This window comes from Orycteropus afer, unplaced genomic scaffold (assembly GCF_000298275.1).
Source record: "Orycteropus afer afer isolate SDZICR_OR568_19922 unplaced genomic scaffold, OryAfe1.0 scaffold00109, whole genome shotgun sequence".
Taxonomy (NCBI): Eukaryota; Metazoa; Chordata; class Mammalia; order Tubulidentata; family Orycteropodidae; genus Orycteropus; species Orycteropus afer.
In genome coordinates this window covers 3130797-3153938 of record NW_006921696.1, presented here as the reverse complement: position 1 = coordinate 3153938, position 23142 = coordinate 3130797, and the positions used below count along the sequence as shown (strand labels likewise).

Genomic DNA, 23142 nt, shown 5'->3' with positions numbered 1-23142 from the left:
CCTTTAAATCTAATTCATCTGAAAACAAACAGCAAACCCTTCTTCCATCTTAGCCCCTCTAACTATTGCTTTAAACTCTAACCTCCTGTTGATTATTCAATGAGTTGAAATTTGACTTTTACTCTATCACTCCAGTAAAATTATTCTTATTAATGATACCAGTTGCTTCCCAATTGCAAAACTCAGTTGTTATCTTAAGTGAATACTCTTCAGAATTTCAGTGTTGACCTCTCAACACTTGTTTTTTTTTTTGGTATCATTTTCCATGGCCCACGTCTTCTCTGAACACTCCCCAGTTATTCCAGTCTGCCTTTGCTTAAATACTGGTGTCCCAAGGAAGCCATTATTAGTTATTTTGTCTTCTCATTCTTCCTGGGTAATTTCATCACACTCTTCAGTATGTGAATTTCATCACACACATCTTCAGTGACTACCTACACACCCAATGACCCTACATTTTGACCATCAGAACTCTTTTTCCAACTTGTAATAACCTCTATGATTTATAGTACTCTCACATTTTCCATGTTAAAGTTGAATTTAGTGTCCTTCTTCAAATTAGGCTCCTCTTTTATGTTTCCCTTGGAGCTCTGGTGGTGTAGTGCCTAAGGCATTTGACTACTAATCAGAAGGTTGGTGGTTCAAACCTACCAGCCACTCTGCAGAAGGAAGATGGGGCAATCTATTTCCATGAAGATTTACTTTGTAAATATTTTTTTATCTGTGAAGATCTCAAAAGCTTGAGGGAGAGAGCCTTAGAAACCCAATGGGGGTTGCTATGAGTCACAGTAGACTCGATGGCAGGAAGTTTGATTTTTTTTTTTTTATGTTCCTATTCTAGTGACTCAGCAGTAGATTCAGGAATAGAATTATGAGTATCATAACCTTGTCCTTCCTCCAGGTTTAGATACTATACTACACAGTTAACAAATTCCCAGGAAAAAATTATCCTCCCTATATGTTCCAAGTTGGCTTTTGTATTAGTTTTCTACTGTGGTGTAACAAATTAACACAAATTTAGCAGCTCAAAACAGCATACATTTTTTATCTCACAGTTTCCATGGGTCAGGAATCCATGCATGGCTTAGCTGGATTCTCTGCTCAAGGTCTCATAGGCTGCAATTAAGGCGTTGGCTGGGGCTAGGATTTCATCTGAGGCTTTGGGTCCTCTTCCAAGCTCCTGTGGTTGTGGGAAGAATTCATGTCCTTGCAGCTGTAGAACTTGTGACAGCTTGGTTTCTTAATGCCAGTAGGAGAGAGAATCTCTGACTTCTTCACCTTCTTTTAAAGGTCTCACTTGCTTAGCTAGGTCAGGTTTATCCAGTATAATATCCCTCTCATTAATTCAAAGTCAACTGATTAGGCACCTTAATTACATCTGCAGAATATCTTTACCTTTGCCATATAATGTAACATAATAATGGGAGAGCCTATCTTATCACCTTTGACATATTCTATTGCTTAAAATCAACTTACAGGTCTTGCCCACACTGAAGGGAAGGGATTAAACCAGAGCATGGGTCATTGGAGCTCAGAATTCTGTCTATCACGGCTATTAAAATAAAAAAAGTTATGTCATATACCAAGAAATGTTTATAATTTTGGGATTTAAAAAGGTTGAATGCAAAGAAGAAAAGTATGTAAATTTAATTTAAAATCTCAAAGTTTAGTGGAAATGGCACATATTTTGAAGGTGGAGAATTTTTTTTTTTTTTTTTTTTTTAATCTTTATGCTATCTTACACTTACTGCCTTGGGCAGGAGATATACCCAAGTATGAACACTTAGCACAGCACAGTAAGGATTGTGAGGATGGTATAGGACCAGGCAGTGTTTCGTTTTGTTGTACATAGCGTTGCTATGAGTCAGAGCTGACTCGAAGGCACAGAGCAACAATAACAACAACATGTACACTTTAGATCACATTACATATATCTAAAAAGAATAATTAAAGAAGAAGTTCAGAAAGACAGATATTTAATTGCGTACTAGCTCAACTTGAGAACCACTTTAAGATGGGTGAATCTGATTTATATTAGGAGAGAATAAATATAATTACATGTCTATAGGTAAATTACATGGTTTTTCCCAGCTTCCATTAATTCAACTTTTCCTAATAAGTTTTTTTTTTTTTTTTTAAATATCTTCAGCAGTTAGACTGTGGTTGTATTAAAGGTGCTTAGTCTTTCCTTAGGAGCTCTGGTAGTGTAGTGGCTAAGACACTTGCCTGCTAACCAGACGGCTGGCGGTTCAAACCCACCAGCCACTCCTTGGAAGGAAGGTTGGGCAATCCTACTTCCGTAGTGATACTGCCTCGGAAACCCAAGGAGGAGTCGCTATGAGTTGGGGCCGACTCGACGGCACATAACAACAACAACAATCTTTCCTTGGGAGCTCTGGTAGCATAGTGCCTAAGGCACTTGACTGCTAACCAGAAGGCTGGCAGTTCAAACCCACCAGTCACTCCTCAGAAGGAAGGTTGGGCAATCTACTTCTGTACTGATACTGCCTCGGAAACCAAAGGAGGGGTTCCTGTGAGTCGGGTCCAACTTGACGGCACATAACAACAGCAACAACAATCTTTCCTCTGGTGGCACAGTTGTTAAGGCATTTGGCTACTCATCAAAAGTTCACAGTTCAAACCCACCAGCCACTCCGTGGCAGAAAGATGTGGCAGTCTACTTTCATAAAGATTTACATTCTTGAAAACCCCATGGGGTAGTTCTACTTTGTCCTAGAGGATCATTATAAGTTGGAATGGACTCCATGGCAGTGGGTTCGATGTTTTGGAATCTTTCCTTAGGATAGGTGGTCCAGGTATTTTTAAAAATTGTTTTCTTACAGTTTTACAATGACAGATATACAGAAGTTTCCATATCAATGACTTTTCCCTTCCTGGTCCCACATGAGAACAGGGTGTACTCTGGCTCCTTTTTTCTGTCATGTATCAGAGAGAGAGAGAGAGCTGGGGTTAATGCAAAGGCTGTTAAGGTTTGAAATGTACTAAGAGTCCTGTCAGCACTTTAGGTCCTGCTCCTCAAGGACAACTATTCCACTGGTATTTAGGGGAAAAAATGATTTGGTGACTTTACTGACATTTGCAACAGTAACACAATGCACATTGTATATAATCAGTGTTTAGTCATACTTATAAATCCTACAGATATGTGGTTACTTCTCTACTTTCCCTCTCTTTTGCTTGGGCAACTGCCACGTTGATGCACTGGAGCCACTCTTCCGCATTCTTCTCATCCTTGGCCTTGAAAACATAGGTCTTATTGTCTGTGAAGATCTCAAAAGCCCGAGGGAGAGAGCGGTCCCTACGCTTCTTGGCCACAACTTTCACGCTCTGCACTTTGCTGAGTTCTATCGGGCAGTCATCAGGATCATCTTTCTGAAATGCATGGGAAGTAAAGAACATGAGCTGGCTCCCAGTGTAGCAAAGATCTATGGCTCCTAAGAATTTTATGAGAGAACCACAATCCTTTGTCTTTGTATGGTTCAAAACTTTTGTTAGTATAGTTGCTAAGGCCTCAAAGAGTCATTAGAACAACAACACAACGGATGACCAATGGCAAAAGATAGCCAATTTATAGAAATGTACCATGGAATTGGGAAAAGGCTTAATGCATGCTTCTTTGATTTTATGTCATCTATTAATACTATTATTATCTATTAATATTAATATTATATTAATAAAGCAAAATTCAGCAGTACAATTTGTAGTACTGGTGGTTCAGAATTTGATATAATATGGGAGGCATGAGATTGAATTTTTCTTTGTGTAATTCCTGGTGGAGTAGTGCCTAAGGCATCTGACTGCTAACCAGAAGACTGGTGGTTCAAACACACTGGCCACTCCTCAGATGGAAGATGGGGTAATCTATTTCCGTGGTAATACTGCCTCAGAAACCCAAGGAGGTGTCACTATGAGTCGGATCCAACTCGATGGTAGTGAGTTTGAACCTCTGGGTTTGCTAAGCCCTTAATAGAGTAAACAGGGTTCCAATATTTAAGTAGATAAAACTGTTTCTGAAAACCTCTAAAGCTTTGGAAGCATGATTTGCTTACAAACATGAAATAAAGGAATATTTCATGATCTCATACTTCTCTTCAACCAAGCAGAGTCTTATGGATCTCTGCAACACCAGTATTAACAGACTGGTAAGGATGGATAGTTTTGAAGAATCAGACAGGACAATTCTAGATCTTTCACTTTCCTAAATATGTTTTATCCTCTGGAGAATGGATCTGTGGTTGAGAATCTTGCCAATTCTCCTTTCCCATCTTTCCTGTCAGAATCACCCTTCTTTCACAATGGAGAGGCACCCTTCTGACTCATCGTAAACTTCCTATGGTATACTGTCCAACTTGCAAAAGTCTCAGGACCACAAAAAAAAAAAGGCAACTCATGTCAAGGGAGTGTCCTTCAACCAAGTCAACCCAATCACTCCCCATCTATATTATTAAGGGATGCTTTTCTAATAAAAGTTCACTTTTGAGTGTTTATTAATTATTCATTGTATTTTGTAATATATTTTTATATTTATGGCTTTTCATGAATTATACATCTATATGCACATATATATATGATAACTTGAGAAAAAAGTTTAACACTTAGAGACTTAAGGTCACAAGAAATTAAAATGATAAATTTCAACATATATACATATTTTTGTTGCAGTGAAAAATGATAGCATAATCAAGATAAAATGCAGGGTAGAAATGGAATGGAAATAGAATTTCAAAGTAAAAAAGAAAGAATATAACAATTTCTGTTAAATTAGTTATTCCATGTACTTTTAAAAACGGATGCTGTTGGGTATCAAATTGCTATGATATTTTATTCCAATGGTTACATTTAAAGGGGAAAAATAATCCTTTTATTCCAAAATGTCAATATTTATAATTCAACAAAAACTATAGTCTGTGTAATTGCTTAAATTTATGATAAAATGTTGATGGAACTTAAAATGATGTAAGATATTACACAGATTCCTTTCAAAATTCTTCCAGGGCATACATAGGATAAAAGCTCAAAGACATCTGTACTAAACAATGGTTTCTGAGTCCAATTTGAGTTGTAGTAAGAGCTTTGGAAGCATAGTGCCTAAGGCACTTGACTGCTAACCAGAAGGCTGGCAGTTCAAACCCACCAGCCACTCCTTGGAAGGAAGGTTGGGCAATCTACTTCCATAGTGATACTGCCTTGGAAACCCAAGGAGGGGTCGCTATGAGTTGGCTCCGACTTGACAGCACATAACAACAACAACAACTGACAGTAATAAAAATGCATTTCTTTGAATTCTTTTATGATATAGAAATTGATAAATTGAGGAAGTGATTGAGAAAAAAAGTTACTATCATAATTTGACCAGGGATAATGAAATCAAGTAAGATAGCAATGGGCAGAATAGTTAAAGGACATAATTGCTTGGTTGGCGGAGATCAACACCTTAAGAAGGCAGAACAAACTAAAACAAAAAACACTGTAGATATGTGTCATTTAACGTCCATTAGGCCAACTTTCAGGCCCCTGTCCATGGGCTGGGACACCCAGCTGTAAGTGCCAGGATGTCAGACTCTCCTCTTGCTGACTCAGCTTCACTTCTGCTTGGCTGTTGAGTGAGCCCAGAAGCTACCTAGTCTGTGGCAATGGAGGCTCAGGCCCAAACTCCATATCCCAGTCTCCCTTGGCTCTGGCAATTTCTGCAAGTCTAGTCCCCCAGTTTTGCCTGGTGTGGTCCATAGGGTGCTCATGGAAAGATATGTGCCCCAGGCGTCCCAGCCCTGGCTCAGGTGCCTTCCATCCCCTTGGTCAGTGCTGTTCCACTGCAGGTAGTTTCTCCCAGGTGACTTTTCCTTCCCTGCAGCTGGGGCAGTGACAATCTGGCAGGACCTGGCCAAATGCTCACCCGAGGTGAGGCAGTGGGAGCTGCTTGGGCTACACACCACACAGCCAGTGTCCCTACTCATGGGAGCCCCACACGTCAGGAATATAGATGTTCACACAATGTCCAAGTCACACAACATCCTATTTTATAGAAAGTAGCGTGGATGTTAAGCAAAAGATACCTATATGGTTTTCTGCCCCAGTTCTCATTTAAAAGGAGCCCCTGGGGGGTGCAAATGTTTAACATGCTTGGCTGCTAACTGAAAGCTGGTGGTTTGAGTGCACACAGATGAACGGTGGAAGAAAGGCCTGGTGATCTACTTCTGAAAAACCACCCATTGAAAACATGATGGAGCACCGTGCTACTCTGACACACATGGGGTTATCATGAGTCAGAGTCGCCTTTACAGCATCCTTTTTTTTTTTTTTCTCATTTAAAAACTACACATTTCTTTCAATTATAAGAATGGTCCTTTCACTATGTGGCTGAGGCACCAGCAGGACTGCTGACCACTGCTAGATTACCCTGCCCCTGGAGGTTAGAGGTATTTTACTGTGGCCTTCATGCTATATTATATAATTTCTCAGTGTTTGAGCCATGTGTCCTGTCAGATTTCTGGAATGTCAAACCATTATTTCACGATAAAGATGTCAAACAAGTTAGCCAATTATAAAATAACTTACTCTTCAAATGTTATTAAAAAGCTTTGAGTCAAGAAGTATAAAGGTCATTACCTTTGTTCAGGAAAAACATTCTTACGGAGTAACTCTGCTTTGCCTCAAGGGGTCTGAGAAATCCTACATTTTCACTTCTATTTATAATTTCTCAAATGAAAACAGGAAATTCAGATGGTCATTTAAAACACTTTTAAAATGCCTCCATATGAACTTATGCTGAAAAAATAAAGTTTTTAATAACCTCCAATAACTGGCTAAATTAAACTTGCCATTGTACTTCCCTTTGAAAAAGATCTTCAGCCACAGAAAAGTCCATCTGTATATTTTATAACACACACTGGTAAAGAAAGAAGCATGAGGTCTGAGTCAGTGTCACAGAAAAGCAAAAAAATTAAATTCTAAAGCTAATACTAAGTCTTACTAATTAAGAGAGCAGTGGTCAGAAGTGGTCATAATTCAGAGACACCATACTTGATTCCTGCTGAGTGAAAAGTTGAAAGAAGTTTTAGAATGAAGACTCTAAAGATAGAGTGGACATACTTGGGGTGAATTGCAAATTTTAAGTAATTTAAAATCTTTCATTAATTAATTCAGACAGTTTAGTTTACCACCAGCTCCATAGTTTAAGTGAACATGGGAAATAGGACTGTGTACTATTTACGAACATGGCTTTGGTGTTGGGCTGCCTAAGCCTCACTAATTTCACCCTTCCTTTCCTTACTGTCTCTGACCTTGGACAAGTCAGTCAGTCTCTCTGAACCTCAGTTTTCTGCTCTATTAAATGGTAACAAGAATAGTATCAACATCATAGGATTATTCTGAGGATTATTTGAGGCACTCCAGTATGACATTTGATAAGCATTGAGTAAGTTCTAGCCATTATTATTATATTATAATATATTGTATTATATATAACACATTATGTATTTACTACATTGTTATAAGGTCTCTAGGTCATGCAAAAAAGCTCTGGTGGTGCTGTGGTTAAAGCATTGGGCTGCTAACCAAAAGGTCAGCAGTTCAAACCCACCAGCCACCCTGTGGGAGGAAAGATGAAGCAGCTCTGCTTCTATAAAGATTTACAGCCTTGGAAACCCAATGATCCAGTTCTTCTCTGTCCTATAGGGTTGCTATGGGTCAGAATTTACTCCATGGCAGTGGGTAGTGGGTTGAGTGGTACAAGTGGTATATGCTCAATTAATAATTAAAGGTTGGCAGCTCAGAACTGTGCAGTGGTGCCACAAAAGAAAGGCCTGGTGATCTGCTTCTATGAAGATTACAGCCAAGAAAACCCTGTGGCGCACAGTTCTATTCTGTACCACACGGGGTCACCTGGAGTCAGAATTGACTTAATGGCAACATGTATTATTATTATATTTAAAAATAAACAAGAAGTCAATATTTCATTCTCTCTGATCTTAATTGAAGGAGCTCTGGTGGCACTGTGGTTAAGGTATTGGGCTGCTAACAAAAATGTCAGTGGTTCAAAGCCACCTGCCACTCAGTGGGAGAAAGATAAGGCAGTTCTATAGCCTTGGAAACCCTTTAGGGATTGCTATGAGTCAGAATTGACTTGATGGCAGTGGGTGGGATCTTAAATGACTAGAGTTTAGTGATAAATAAAATTGATTTCAAAAGAAGGGAAGGGGATAGTTTTGTGTTGTTGGTTGGAATTGAATGTTATTTCAGAGGTTTCCCATTGAAAATTCAGAATATAGATATTTACTGAGCACCCTCAATCATTTAATTTAATCAGAATGAAAATGACATCATATTAAATGAATATAACATTTATGAATACAGTAGTATATTTCTCTAATCAGAATTATACTTTGTTGACTATAAAAGTTATTTAAGTCAACCTTCCTTCCTTCTTCCTTGCTACCATGCCCCTTCCTCAGATCTCCCACCTCCAAATATAACCTATAGTTATATATGAAATCAGAGTCACTATCACAAGTCATGCCTGTATGTAGGTGATTCATCAGGAAACAAAAGGCCTGGTGGTTGAGTCAAGAAAACTGCGTAGGTGCTCTGCAGCTTATCTTCTAAAGCTTAAGAAAAAAAGAAACCAAACAAACTTCCATAATAAATGAAGAGGAACAGTGATCAACTAACACAAGAATGAACATAATAGATAGTCAAAGGGACCTATGTAATAAAAGACCACACTGTAAGACTGTAAAATGGAGAGGGAAAATTATTGGAGTTTAAATTCAAGATAAAATGCCTAGATGGTTGGTAGAGATTCAACCAAATAACCAAACTCACTCACCGTTGAGTTGGACCCAACTCATAGCAACCCCTCGTGTTTCCGAGGCAGTATCACTACGGAAGTAGATTGCCCAATCTTCCTTCCAAAGAGTTGCTGGTAGGTTTGAACCGCCAGCCTTCTGGTTAGCAGTCAGATGCCTTAGGTATTATGCCACCAGAGCTCCTTGGTGAAGATTAGGATATCAAAAACACAAGAGTGAAAAATGACAGAGGAACTTACAGACTTTCCTTTTTGAAATAGGAGTTGATTTCCAGCAAGGGTAAAATAGCGGGTTTTCCACCTTTTGATGAACTTCCATCTGACTTGCTTCTCTTTAAGTTTTCCTTCTATGAGAGGCTGGCCATCTTGATTTACAACTGTTGAAGGTAACAGAATGATCAAGCCATTTATTTTCCATTATTTGTTTGGCAAGTGATCAAACGTCAGAAAGAACTGAACAGTGAACCAGAACTGAGTAAGTATATTTGGAAAGTGGGCTAATGAATTATAAATTTGGTTAATCTCTTCCTTTTGTCCTAAAAGAATGCACAATTCAGATATGATAAAGCAAAAAGTATTGAAGACTCTCACCAAGGTTTTCAAAAGGAATATAGTTCACAAAATGAACAGCTGGTTAGCAATTAAGTCCACCTAGATACTTAGCTTTCTGTGCTTTTTAGCGTCTTTGTATTAGGGCATTCTACTTCTTAGATTGGAATGACCAAATCAATTGAGAACGGGGTTTGAAATTTGGGGCACAAAATACCTAGTAAGCCGTAGGTGTCAGTTCCCACTAATGACGTTGCCAGTGACTAGGTAAATGTGAAACCTGAACTGCTTAGACATATAGCTTTAAGAATAATTATAGACCAAGTATATTGAGCTATTTGGAAGCAAAAGTCAATACAGCACTCTAAATAATGTTTCCATAAAGCAATTAACACTAAGCCGCAAAGGCAAATTTACCCAACCTTTGTATGAGTTATTTCCACTCTCTGTAACACACATACTCTCTCTCCACTCTCCACGTTTTCCTCTTCACCTAGTCAACACCTAATCATCTTTCATATCTCTACCGAAATTTTGTGTCTTTTAGCACACCTTTCCGCAGCTCTAAAGCAGAGTGACTTCCCCTATTATGCTGTCGTTGTACACTGTGTCTTTTAAAGCAGGCATCACCCCTTGTAGGCAGTAACTGATTGGTGCTTATCTGATTAATATCCTTCTTTTTCATTTGATTGGAAGTTCCATGAGGACAAGGTCTTTGTTTCACTCACTGTTGTATCACTAGGCATCTAGCACAGTGCCTGTCAAATAGTCCAAACCAAAAAAAGAACCAAATTCACTGTCATCCAGTTGCTTCCAACTCATGTTGTTGTTGTTGTTGTTATGTGCCGTCGAGTCGGCCCTGACTCATAGCGACCCCCATTTGGGTTTCCGAGGCTGTAAATCTTTAGGGAAGTAGATTGCCCTGTCTTCCTTCTGCGGAGCAGCTGGTGGGTTTGAACTGCTGACCTTCCCGTTAGCAGTCAAGTGCCTTATCACTCACTATACCACCAGAGCTCCTTTGGCAAATAGTAGAGTATATAAATATTTGCTGAGTGAATCGATTGATTTCACATTGAAGTAGAACATATATGATTACACATAATTATTGAATTAGAAGATCCTTTACAAAGTTAGAAGTTTGGACTGAGGAATTTCATTCCTCTCACCAACTACATAAGACTCACTCATCCTTCAGATTCACATGAAACACCCCCAGAAGGGGGAAGAGGCAAGGGAAAGCTCAGTTTATAGGATGATAAAATATAATTATGCATATTTATGTTCAGCTTTCATAGCGTCTTGAAAGAAATGAAACCCACTGCATCTCTTTAAAATGTGGACATTACCTGTTTGACCAGATGAACACAACTTAATCTTCCTACCCTACCAATTGTGTGTTCCACGGTGGGTCAGAGAACTGCCTGAGGCAGCAGGATTTGTCCATCTTAACGGAGAATTTTCAGTGTAAGAATAATGTCTAGTTTTCATAAACAGACTTCTGTTGAGTCTAGTTTGACTTTTCTGTTATATATTTATTATCTGATGACCATTCAATTGGATGTTCTCTGAGGTCAGGGAACATCCACCTGGGGTAAATGTGAATGCCTATCAGGGCCATAGAATAAAAAGGTTAAGTAGACAATGCATAACAAAAATAGATATGAAAACACACTTTGCATATTGTTTGTAGAAATAGTCTTCCTTCCACAAAGAACTTAATTCTCTCCTTTTTTTTTTTTTTGAAACACATGCCTCCTTCATCTTTCCTGTCTCACTGTTGATAAAGACTTGTGGTTGTTGTTATCTCCCAACAAGTCAGCCCCGACTCTTGGTGAATAATAGAACAGGACACTACCTAGTCCTATGCAATCCCATGGTCAGTTATGAATGGTACTGTTTTGTTCCATCAGGTTTTCAATGGCTGATATTTGTATATATTTCACTAGATCTTTCTTTCAATAGAAATCTTAAAAAAAACCTCACTGCCATAGAGTCAATTCAAACTCATAGTGATCCACATTGGGATCCCAAGGTGGTAAATCTTTACAGAAGTAGATTGTTCCATCTTCCTTCTGTGGACCAACTGGTGGATTTGAACCACCAACCTTCTGGTAACCTGACTGTTTACCAGTCAAATGTCTTAGGCACTGCATCACCAGCGCTCCTTTTAATAGAGACCTAGCTACGGAGAAACATTTTTTCTAAGAAAAACAACAATGCAGCCTGATGAACCACTGGCAGCTCATCTTTGTCCTCTGCAGGGGAGATAATTCTGCAGGTGAGACTGTGACAGACTGGAGACACAGGAGGATGGGCCTTATTTAAAAGCATGTCAAAAGTTCCGTAGCTACTGTGCAGCAATGGGAATTTCTGTTGACATGGATTTTTATTTTTTTTCAAGAAAAGTCAGGAATACAAAATTTCATAAGAAATTTGATTGTCATATGTCTTTTTTTTTTCTTGGACCCCGTGCAAACTAAACAGAAAATATCTGAAGCCCAGATAGGGACATTGAGCAGTCATCTGTGACCTCTAGTATAACTGAAATGGAGATTTGCTACTTTGTAATAGAATTTGTGGGTGTTTTGATGGATATTTATTTTGGTTAATGTTATATCACATGTATTATTCAAATAAGAAGTAAGTATAGCTGCATTTTTCATACGGTTTACTTAAGAATAAGTAGCTACTACAAGTAGCTATCTGTGAACCTAAAGTAAATGAGTCATCATTGTCAACCCTAAATTAAGGCTAATAAATGAAAATAAATAATTTAAAATAAATATCAAATTTATTGTTAGATAGTGATAAGTTGTTGTTGTTAGGTGTAGTCAGCCCTGACTCATAGTGACCCTATGTACAACAGTGAAACACTGCCAGGTCCTGTGCCAGACTCATAATACTTTGTATATCTGAGCCCGTTTTTGCAACCACGGTGTCAATCCATCTCCTTGAGAGTCTTTCTCTTTTTTGCTGACCTTCCACTTTACCAAGCATGATATCCTCCTCCAAGGAATGGTCCCTTCTGACAACATGACCAAAGTAGGTGAGATGAAGTCTGGCCATTCTCGCTTCGAAGGAGCATTCTGACTGCACTTCTTCCTGGACAGATTTGTTAGTCCTTTTAGCAGTTCATGGTACTTTCAGTATTCTTCACCAGCACCACAGCTCAAAAGCACCAACTCTTCTTCGGTCTTCTTTATTCATTATCCCGCTTTCACATCCATATGAGGCAATTAATTGAAAACTCTGGTTGGGTTAGGTACACCTCAGTCTTCAAAGAGACAGACATCTTTGCTCTTCATTATTTTAAAGAGGTCTTTTGCAGCAGATTTGCCCAGTGCAATATGTCATCTGATTTCTTGACCACTGCTTCCATTGGTGTTGATTGTGGAACCAAGCAATATGAAATCTTTGGCAACTTCAATCTTTTCTCCATTTATCATGATGCTGCTTATTGGTTCAGTTGTGAGGATTTTTGTTTTCTTTATGTTGAGGTGTAGTCCATACTGCAGACTCTAGTCTTTAATCTTCATAAATAGTAAGTGGTTCAAGTCATCTTCACTTTCAGCAAGCAAGGTTGTGTCATTAGCATATTGTAGGTTGTTCATGAGTCTTCCTCCAATCCTGATGTCATGTTCTTCCTCATACAATCCAGCTTCTCAGTTTATTTGCTCAGCATACAAATTGAATAAGTATGGTGTGAAAGGATACAACCCTGACACACTCCCTTCCTGATTTAAAACCATGCAGTATCCCCTTGTTCTGTTCAAACAACAGCCTCCTGGTCTATGTACAAGTTCCTCATGAGCACAATTAAGTGTTCTGGAATTCCCATTCTTCTCAATGTTATCCATAATTTGTTATGATCCACACAATAAAATGCTTTTGCATAGTCAATGAAATACAAGTAAACATCTTTCTGGTATTATTTGTTTTCAGCCAAGATCCATCTGACAATCAGCAATGATATCCCTTGTTCCATGTCCTCTTCTAAATTCAGCTTGTATTTTTGGATGTTCCCTGTCAATATACCGCTGGAACCATTTTTGAATTATCTTCAGCAATATTTTACTTGTGTGTGATATTAATGATATTGTTCAATAATTTCCACATTCTGTGGGATCACCTTTCTTTGGAATGGGTACAAATATGGATTTCTTCCAGTCAATTGTCCAGGTAGAAATTAAGTAGTATGATGGAAATAGACACTGAATGAGTGACTTGGGAGGTTGGTGTCTACACATATAAGTGGTCAGGAAGAGCTCTGACATTCAAGATGACATTTAATCTGGGACCTCAGTAATGAGAAGGATCTCCCATCTTCTGAAAAGTCCTACAGTGGCTGGTACAGTGCATAGCTGCATAGCAGAGGGTAGGGAAAACAGGAACTAAAGAAATATTAATTGGCAATCAATATCAAAGAAAATATGTTGGTGTTCGGCTTTGCCTTACTAGGAAAATCTGACTTAGAGCATTCTTAAAACTAGTAATGCTCTTTCCAAATTAAAATTTTCCATAAACAAAGTGATTTCTTCCTTTGAGTGGCCTCCACAACCTACAGTTGCCTCAATTAAAGCATTTACTGAAAGACACTGAGTCTTCCCCACTATATTGGACATTCCTGGAGAGCAGGAACAGCCTTAGCACAGTGTGTGAGGGGCTCAGTGAATACACAGACTGCTGTGTATTGTGAAAGGTGCAGCAGTCTATGTGAGGGGAGGAAAGTTAGCTCTAAGAAGAGATCCAAGAGGAGAAAGCAAGGGCAAACAAACCACCACCAACAAAGACTCAGGTTAAAAATTAGATTGACAATTTTTCAAAAACGCTCATTTTCCATGCTTTCAAATTAGGAAAAAAAGTTGCTATTCTAATTCTGATGTTCAAAGTTTTGAATATGAAGTCAGAAGATTTGAGTTCTCTCAAGTGTAGTTTTCTGATCAGTAAAGAGGGAAAACAAAATAGCCCCCTTTTGCTTAACAGGCATGTTGATAGGTCAAAAGTGAAAATAAAGAAATTGACATGAGGGTACTAGGTAAGTAGCAAGGCACCACTTCTGTAGATACCAGAGTTGGCAGCTTGTAATCACACTGATTCTTCCATGGTCTAAATGGTAAGATGATTTAGTGTAATGTAATTTAGTAATGATACATTTTCCCAGTCTGAAACTTCCATATTTATTCCAAAGCCTTTGAAATAGAAGTCAGGACAGCTGAGATAATTTGAAATCATGATTTTATAGACATGGATCTTGCTGGATCTGATACAGTGATTAGTTGCATGTATTTCTCTTTAAAGCAGATTGAAAAATTTAATTGGAAGGGTATATGTGACAAAGTTTGCAAGGAGAGCCTTGCAAAATAATTGAGGGAGACATTGGAGACACGGTATGGATGGGATGGCCTACCCACATGCCCATAATAACCATGATGAGAGACTGGAGATAAATTCAGAGGTTTGCCAGAGAAAACAAGGGTGAAGGGCTTCAAAGTAATGATGCTAAGCAAAGAATTTTATTGTAGCCCAGTGAAAATTTACCCTGAGAGAAAAGTCCATGGAAAGGGTTCTGGGAAAGAAATATTAGCAGAAGTTTTATAGGAGTTGAATGTTAGACCCCAAATTTAAGTATTAGAGTCAGTTGCAGAGAATTCACTAAAAGCCAGGCTATCTTTAGCTATAGTATTAATTTAAAAACAGTTTAAAAAGCCCACATAAAAGGACAGATTTAATTTTTGCCCCAGCTGCTATCCCACCTTTTTCTGCAAAAAATATTAGCTTATAAATACTAGACATATGTCAGTTTAATAAGTCTATTTTCCATTGCAGCCCTTGTAAACAAGTAATTCTCATATGATATCACTGTCTCTTCAAGGCCAAAAGAGAAAAACAATTTCCTAAAGATTATCATATTCCATTTGAAATATAACATGTGGTGGGAGACCATGAGGGCATGATCATGTGTCTGAAAAAGTCTTGTTTGCATGTAACACAGAAGTATTTTCTTACTTGCCAGTTTACACGTTATTTCATTCAAAGAACCACAATTTGGCTAGGACATTCTCTACCAACTGGGATCTGTTTCTTTCTCTAAATATCAACTGGCTGATAAAGTGGTGCCATATGAATGGAATTTTCTAGTGCAATTGAAGCTCAAACTGTCATCATATTTATCCACTTGAAAGTTTCTCAGAATGCTAATATGAGCATTTACGCATTGATTGTATTCTTTTTGTGCCTCAAGAGTTAAGAAATATTTATGTTGATAAAAAATGAATTTTGAAGGTGCTAATCTTACTCAACATGAAGTTGATGAATAAAGGGAAATAATACAAGGACAGATACCTTAAAGCTGAGAAGCTTCACAACAGTAAGTGTAAACCAGGAGAGTATTCTTCTCTCCGTCTATCAACTATCCATTCATCCCACACATATATTGGAGCCTAGGTAAGTTGTAAGGCACTGTGTTTGTACCTGAAAAGATTACAAAGCCAGGCTCATAGGAAGCTTGAATTTATCATTTTGTCTGAGTGGTACAACTACAGCTCACTGCAGAGACTGTTAAGTGCTGCTGGAGCAGTACAAGCTCAGTGTCACAGCGCCAAAGGAAGGAAACTCTATTTGTAGCTGGCAGGATGTGACGTGACAGCTAGGCTCTGAGTGAAGAAAGGAAAAGGATATTCTAAACAGAGTGGAGAAAAGGACTTAGGCAACAAGAGGGATGTGTGAGGGAAAACTCATGGAAAGAACAGAACTCAATTAATTAACTCAGAAGCCAATTTGCAAAGCAGTTGCTTTGGGATAGAGTCATAGACTGAAGGCAGAGGAGATGAGACAACTCAAAATTTTCTAGGTGTAAAGATCCAGGAAAGAGACTGGGTATCAAACTAGTCATGAGGAAGTCATATTGGACTTTATTTGAAAGTTTTTCTGAAGGTACATTAGAAAGGACCTTGCTTTCCTTAAGGACTGAGGAGGGGCCTAGAGCTGGGAAGCACCCAGCCATCACAAGAGTGAAAACTCATGGACCCAACATAAGAGTAGCTTTTGTATCATGCAAGGTCCCATCAAGAAATAGATAACATACTCAACCTGAGTAATTGAGGAGATTAACAGAAGAACTATTTACAAGATGTAGGCAAGCACTAGGGCATTGGTGGTTCAAGGGTAGAATTCTTGACTTCCAAGCAGGAAACACTGTTCGATCCCAGCCAGTGCACAACATGCACAACCACCACCTATTTATCAGTGGAGCCTTGTGTGTTGCTATGATGCTGCACAGGTTTCAGAACAAGGTGGCTGGAAAGAAAGGCCTAGTGATCTACTTCTGAAAAGCAGCTAAAGAAAACCCCATGACTCACAATGGTCTGATCCACAACCTATCATGGGCATGACACAGGACTGGGTAGAGTTTGATTCTGTTACTTATAGGGTTGAAGTGAGTTGGGGCTGCTAATAACAACTAAGAGACAAGTACTACAGTACCCTGGGGCCAGTAATAATAGGGAGCCCTTAACATCCCTGTAACAGAACAGGAAAGGGGAGATCCAGAAAGATTCCTAGTTACAACCCAGATGGAGACCTGTAAGGAAAGTGCTACCTGACAAAAGTTGTGGCCTTGGGTAGCAGTGACCAAGCAGGAAGGGAGCTGGGGTGTAAATAACCCAACCTCGTTCTCCTCCCTTCCTCTAATTTCTTGCAAGTGTTCCCAATAGTCAAATATAACTCAAAGCCAGAGGTAAGGGAGCCTATTGATGTAGTCTGTGGGACATGAGCTGAGCAGGGAGAGGTGGAGAAGGATCTACGGGGGCAAAGAGAAGCAATCCAGCACAGACTGTATATCATATTGGGCTAAACTGGAATGTACTTTGTATCTGCAACTTGCCTACTTTTAGGGAGTTTGTCCCCCCCTCACTTTTTTTCCATTTTGTAGTAGCTTGTGCAGGAGCTCTGGTAGCATAGTGTCTAAGGCACTTGACTGCTAACCAGAAGGCTGGCGGTTCAAACCCACCAGCCACTCCTCAGAAGGAAGATGGGGCAATCTACTTCCTTAGTGATACTGCCTCAGAAACCCAAGGAGGGGTCGTTATGAGTAGGGTCCGACTCGACGGCACATAGCAACAACAACAGTGGCTTGTGCACTGTAGACATCTGGTGATGAATGCCTTATTTTGGAGGAAGGGTAGAAGACAGAAAAAAGGGGTAGATCTTGGGTTCCATATAGAGAAAAATCCCTTTTATCCCTTGTTTGTGGAACTGAACAGAAATGAAACAGGATATTTACTTTGATGTGCCTCCAGTGGTTTTTACTCAATTAATAAGAGAAATTAACATTCATATAATTTTTATTTTGGAAAACTGAGTTTCAATTTTTATTAACACCCTTCACCATTCATTCATTCTTCCATTCTTTTATTCATATGCATTTATTGAATCCTTTCCAAGTATTAGATGGTGCAGGACATACAAAGACACATGATAGTCAGTTCTCCAGATGACAGACGAATGTAGTAGGGGGACTTGATATAGTATACTGGGATAAATACCAGGGTAGAGCCATGTACACCAGAGAGCCCCATACTCTAAATGGGGCACAGGCAGCAGGAATGCTTCCTGAGTAGATGCTGTCCAAGCTGAGTCCTGAGGGACAAGTAGCAGTATGAAGGTAAAGGGAGGAAGGCATTCAGCAAAGAAATGAAATGAAACAAAACATGCAAAGAGCCAAATGTGAGAGGGCATGAAGTGCATTCTGGGAACTATAACCTATTCTATCTGACTAGGGCATGGATGGGACTAGGAGAGTAGAGTGGGGAAAAGAAGGAGAGGCAAGAGATGAAGTATAAAATGCAAGGTAGGACCAATCCTAAAGGGCCTTGGGCATCATGCAAAGCAGAATTGAAAGTTTGGTAATGTAACATAATAAAAAAATTGTCATGTAACCTTTTAATATAAAGAGCATAAGAGTACAACAATTCAGTCTCCATCTTGTTTTAAGAAAGATTTATTGCAATTCTGAATATAAGCTTTTAACCAATTAAAATTTATTTAAGCATAGTGTGCTATGTCCTATATTGATTCATTAGTATAATACATCATAGAAGACTGTACCCCAAACATTTTTCAGTGTAGGCTGATAGTTTATGGGGTAAGAGCACTGTCTTCAGAGCCAGGAATCAGCTAAAGTCCAGAATGTGCCACTTACCAACTATGTGGTAAGTTATTTAATCTTTTATTTTCTTTTTATTGTGATTTGGGTGAAATTTTATAGAGCAAATACACTTTCCACACAGCAGTTCACATATACTTTGTCTCATGACATTGACCACAATTTACCACAATGCAACATCTCCCCTCATACTTCCTCCCAATAGTTACCTCTTCCCTGTGTCCATCCCTCCATGCACTCCTGCCCCCTGAGCTGTCTCCCTGTGCATAAGCAGCCCTTCTTTCTCCCATGGTTGTTCTCTCCAAGGAGTGTATCTACCTCAGGTAAATGTTCAACTCATATGCCTGTCTATTGTTTGGCTGGAAGCCACAGGTGTGCGTTCGATTCCAGATCTGAAGGATATCTAGGGGCCATAGTCTCAGTGGTTCCACCAGGCTCTATTGGGCCAGCAAACCTGGTCCCCTCCCCTTTTTTTTCCCAAATGATTTTGAGTTTTGTTCCACATTGTTCTCCCTCTCTATTCAGGATCTCCTACATAGATCCTCTTCCAAGTGGTTGACAGTAGTAGCTGGGCACCATCTAGTTCTTCTGGTCTCAGTCATATAGGCTGCAGATCGGCTGGGGTACCAGTCGCTGGGACTAAATGTTTCCATGAATTTTTGTTTTTCTTCACTATTCTTAAGTTATTTAATCTTATTGAGCTTCAATTTCCTCTCTTAAAGAAGAGTTATCATGCTTAACAAGAGGGCCACCATGAATGGTTGTGTAGGTTACTCAATGCACTTGGCCAAGGAGATCAATGGGAGCTGAAATGCAGACTACATTTTGCTAATCAAGCCATGGTCCCCAATGCACTGTATCCAACAGGAATAAAGGCATTCAAAATTGCTCTATAAGTTGGTAGTAGCTTTGCTTAACAAAGCACCTGGTACACAGTAAAAGCTCAATAAATAGTAGCTACTATCATCACCTTCAACAACTAAAAAGGATCATCCAAAAAAACAAACCAAACCCACTGCCATCAAGTTGATTGCAACTCACAGTGACCCCCATTGGCTTTCCAAGGTGGTAAATCTTTATGGAAGTAGATTACATAATAAAATCTACTTCTTGCTTCTGCAGAGTGGCTAGTGGGTTTGAACCACCAACCTTCTCATTAATTTCTTAGGCACTTTACTACCAGAGCTCCTTAAAGGGATCATAGCCATCCTTTTATTGTGAAGCCAAACAAGTGCTTATCATAAAATATCATATACTAATGGCTTCAGAATAAGGATCTCTGGTGGCATAGTGCCTAAGACATTTGACTGCTAACCAGAAGGTTGATGGTTCAAACCCATCAGCTACTCCACAGAAGATGGAGTAATCTACTTCCATGAAGATTTACACCCTCAGAAACCCAATGGGGGTTGCTATGAGTTGGAGTTGACTTGATGGCAGTGAAAATGGCTCTAGAATAGGGCTCATTCACCTACCCTCCTGCCTCCAATCAAGAAAGGAATGAAACTTATGTGAAAGTGTTAGGAATAGTGAGAAAATTGAGTGATTTGGAATGCCCTTGTAAGGTTCTAGATTTGGAAGCTTTGAACTTGTACTTTTGATAAAAATGCAGGTGTGATAGGTAATTCAGAGTCCCCAAAGGGAGATCAATGTTTCTGTTTTTGAATAACTTATCCATTTATTCATCAATACTACTGTTTTAAAGTCAATCCAGTAACGGATTGGGTTGCAATTGGTAGCATTTTCCACATTGTCTGTGCTTTCTCCCTTTTCCTCCCAGGTTCCCTGCTTGTTGGAAATGATTGCTGAAATGAATGACAGCAGATAGCAACCTCCGCATAACTGCTATTCATTGTACACTGATTTCCACCCAGATTCTGAAATTCTTTATGCTGTGTGTTTTTTCAGTTATGCAATTTTTTATCATATTTGCATTGTGCATGAAAAATATCCATAGTTGATATTTCCCTGCATTTAATTTGTAACATTGAATTCTCAGATGTCCCTTATCACTAGTTAAAGATTTATTTCAGTATAAAATAAATTAAAAAATAGATAAAATTTATTTTATTTCTGAAATAAAAAAAAAATGCCATTCTGAAAAACTTATTTTAAGTAAGAACTGAGAAAAAACGTGTTTTTACCCCCTGTTAAAACCATTGCTTCTGGGAATTTTACCTTATATATAATCTATGGTGGGAATTTCTTTGTGTGTATTGAGAATCTCACATTTACTTCAATTCCCTCCCATGGTTTTGCTGATTTGTGTGGGTGTATGTGTGCCAGTGCTGATAAAGCCAACTATGATTACAGAGAAGATGCTTAAAGAGAGATGGAAGCATTTTAAATGAGGGGTCACAGAAGCCACATGTAGTAGACTGAGCGTCTGTGGTTTTTGAAATCACTAAAGATCATAATGAATGGTGTGTTTTCTATAAATATCCAGGAAGTATTTTAGAGTGCCATGTTTCTTTCTTGGTATTGAATAAATAAGGAAGCATAATCAGCATTGATTTTTGCAGCATAATACAAGATGCCATGGGGACCAAAATAGGACAGTCAAACTAAGCTTGACAGTAGCCCTTTGAGGACAGTTCCACAGGTGATAGAGTGGCCTCCTGTCTTGATCATTGCAAACTCATCACAATGTAGCACTCTTTCTAGGCTTCTCTGATAAAGCTATCGTCACCAGGACTTTTTTGTTGTTGTTGGTAGTTTTCTTAAGACATGTTCAAATTCTTCTTTTGTGATGGGTCTGTTCAAATTTTTTACCCCGGTCTATGTTAGTTTAGGTAGGTAGTGTGTTACTAGAAATCTGTCTAGAACATGGAGTAAGAAGAGCCAATTTCAAGTCCTGGTTCTGTCACTTGATAGCTTCTTCGAGGTTTTCAAATTTGTGGGAATATATCATATCCTGATATCCTCATACTATCCTTTTTAGTTTGGTTGGTACTGTTGTGCTGTTGCCCATTTCATTTCTTATTCATGTTATTTGCGTCTTCTCCTTTTCTTTTGTTAAATTTGCCAGTGGTTTGTTGATATGATTAATATTTTCAAATATTATTATTGATCTAAAAAAGCTTCAGAACTACTATTTATTTAATTTTCTTTGTGATTTGGGTGAAAGTTTACAAGCAAATTTCATTGTGATTTGGGTGAAAGCAAGTCGGCTTTTCCATTCAACAATTTACACACATTTTGTTTTGTGATATTCATTGCAATCCCTAGAATGCAACAACACTCTTTCCACTTCCTCCCTGTATTTACCATTTCTTTTTGTCCTTTCTCATCCCTACCTGCCCTGCCTTCTTAGTTTTATCCCTGGGTAAACGCTGCCCTTTTGATCTCTTATAGGCCTTAGGCCTATCATAGCTGACAGTTGTGCCATGGGGAATGAGTTCAGTTCCTAGCTTGAAAGGTGTCTCAGAGCTATAATCATGGGGATTCCACCAGTCTTTATCAGACTAGTAAGGCTTTTTTTTTTTTTTTTAATTGTCATTTAGATGAAAGTTTACAGAGCAAATTCATTTACTATTCAATAGTTCATACACATTTTGTTTTGTAACATTGGTTATAGTCCCCAAAATGTAGCAACTCTCTTCCACTGCCTCCCTGTGGTTACCCTTTCCATATGTCCTTCTTTCCTATGATTCCTGCCCTCTGAGCTATCTCTCAGTGCAAATGCTGCCCTTCTGATCTCCCATGGGTGACTGTTCTAAGGAGTACACTTAGCTGTTGTATTTGTTCACCTTGTAAGCCTGTCTGTTGTTTGGCTGAAAGCCATGGGAGGGAGTTCAATTCCAAGCCTAAAGGGTGAATAGGGGCCATTGTCTCATGGGTTCCACCAGTCTCTATCAGAGCAGTAAACCTTATCTTTTTTATGATTTTGAGTTTTGTTCCACATTTTTCTCCCACTTTATCCAAGATCTCTGGTTTTGATCTTTTTACAAGTGGTTTCAGTGGTATGGGGCACCATATACTTCTTCTGGTCTAAGGAGTATGTAGGCTGAGGTTTCTATGGTCCAGTAGTCCCTTGGACTAATTGTTTCCATGTGTCTTTGATTTTCTTCACTCTTCTTTTCTCCAGACTGTTGTTGTTTTTGTTATGTGCCATCAAGTTGGACCTGACTCATTGGGACCCCTCCTTGGGTTTCCAAGGCTGTATCACTATGGAAGTAGATTGCCCTATCTTCCTTCTGAGAAGTGGCTGGTGGGTTTGAACCGCCAGCCTTCTGGTTAGTAGTCAAGTGCCTTAGGCACTAAGCTACCAGAGTTCCCTTCTCCAGACTAGGTGAGACCAATTGTTGCATCTTACATGACTGTTCACAAGCTTTAAGACTCTGGTAGCTTCTTAGCAAAGCAGGCTGTAGAAGAATGTCTTTGTGTAGTATATTATGTCAATTGAGCTTGATATGCCCATGACCATGATCCTGATCCCATTAGCCCAGTGACTCACTCCCTCAAGGTGTTTGCCTATGGAGTTCTGGTAAGATGGCGGATTAGGCAGAAAGACTGTACAGACCCTCTTCAACAAAGAAAAGGGAAACCAATTAACACAGACACAGAAGATAATCCTGGACCCCTGAGCCTTGAAGGGAAGGATATA

At 39.0% G+C, this 23142-nt stretch overlaps 1 protein-coding gene across 1 annotated transcript in view; it reads right to left on the bottom strand.

Moving 5' to 3' along the window:
• Positions 1-3156: 3156 nt before the first annotated feature.
• Positions 3157-23142, bottom strand: part of VEPH1 (ventricular zone expressed PH domain containing 1) — a 407512-nt gene continuing 387526 nt past the window's right edge. Inside the window, exons 12-13 of the mRNA XM_007943547.2 lie at positions 9065-9201; positions 3157-3393 (exon numbers count right to left, since the gene is read on the bottom strand). Of these exons, the coding sequence (XP_007941738.1) occupies positions 3157-3393; positions 9065-9201 (374 nt within the window). The remainder of the gene's footprint in view (positions 3394-9064; positions 9202-23142) is intronic.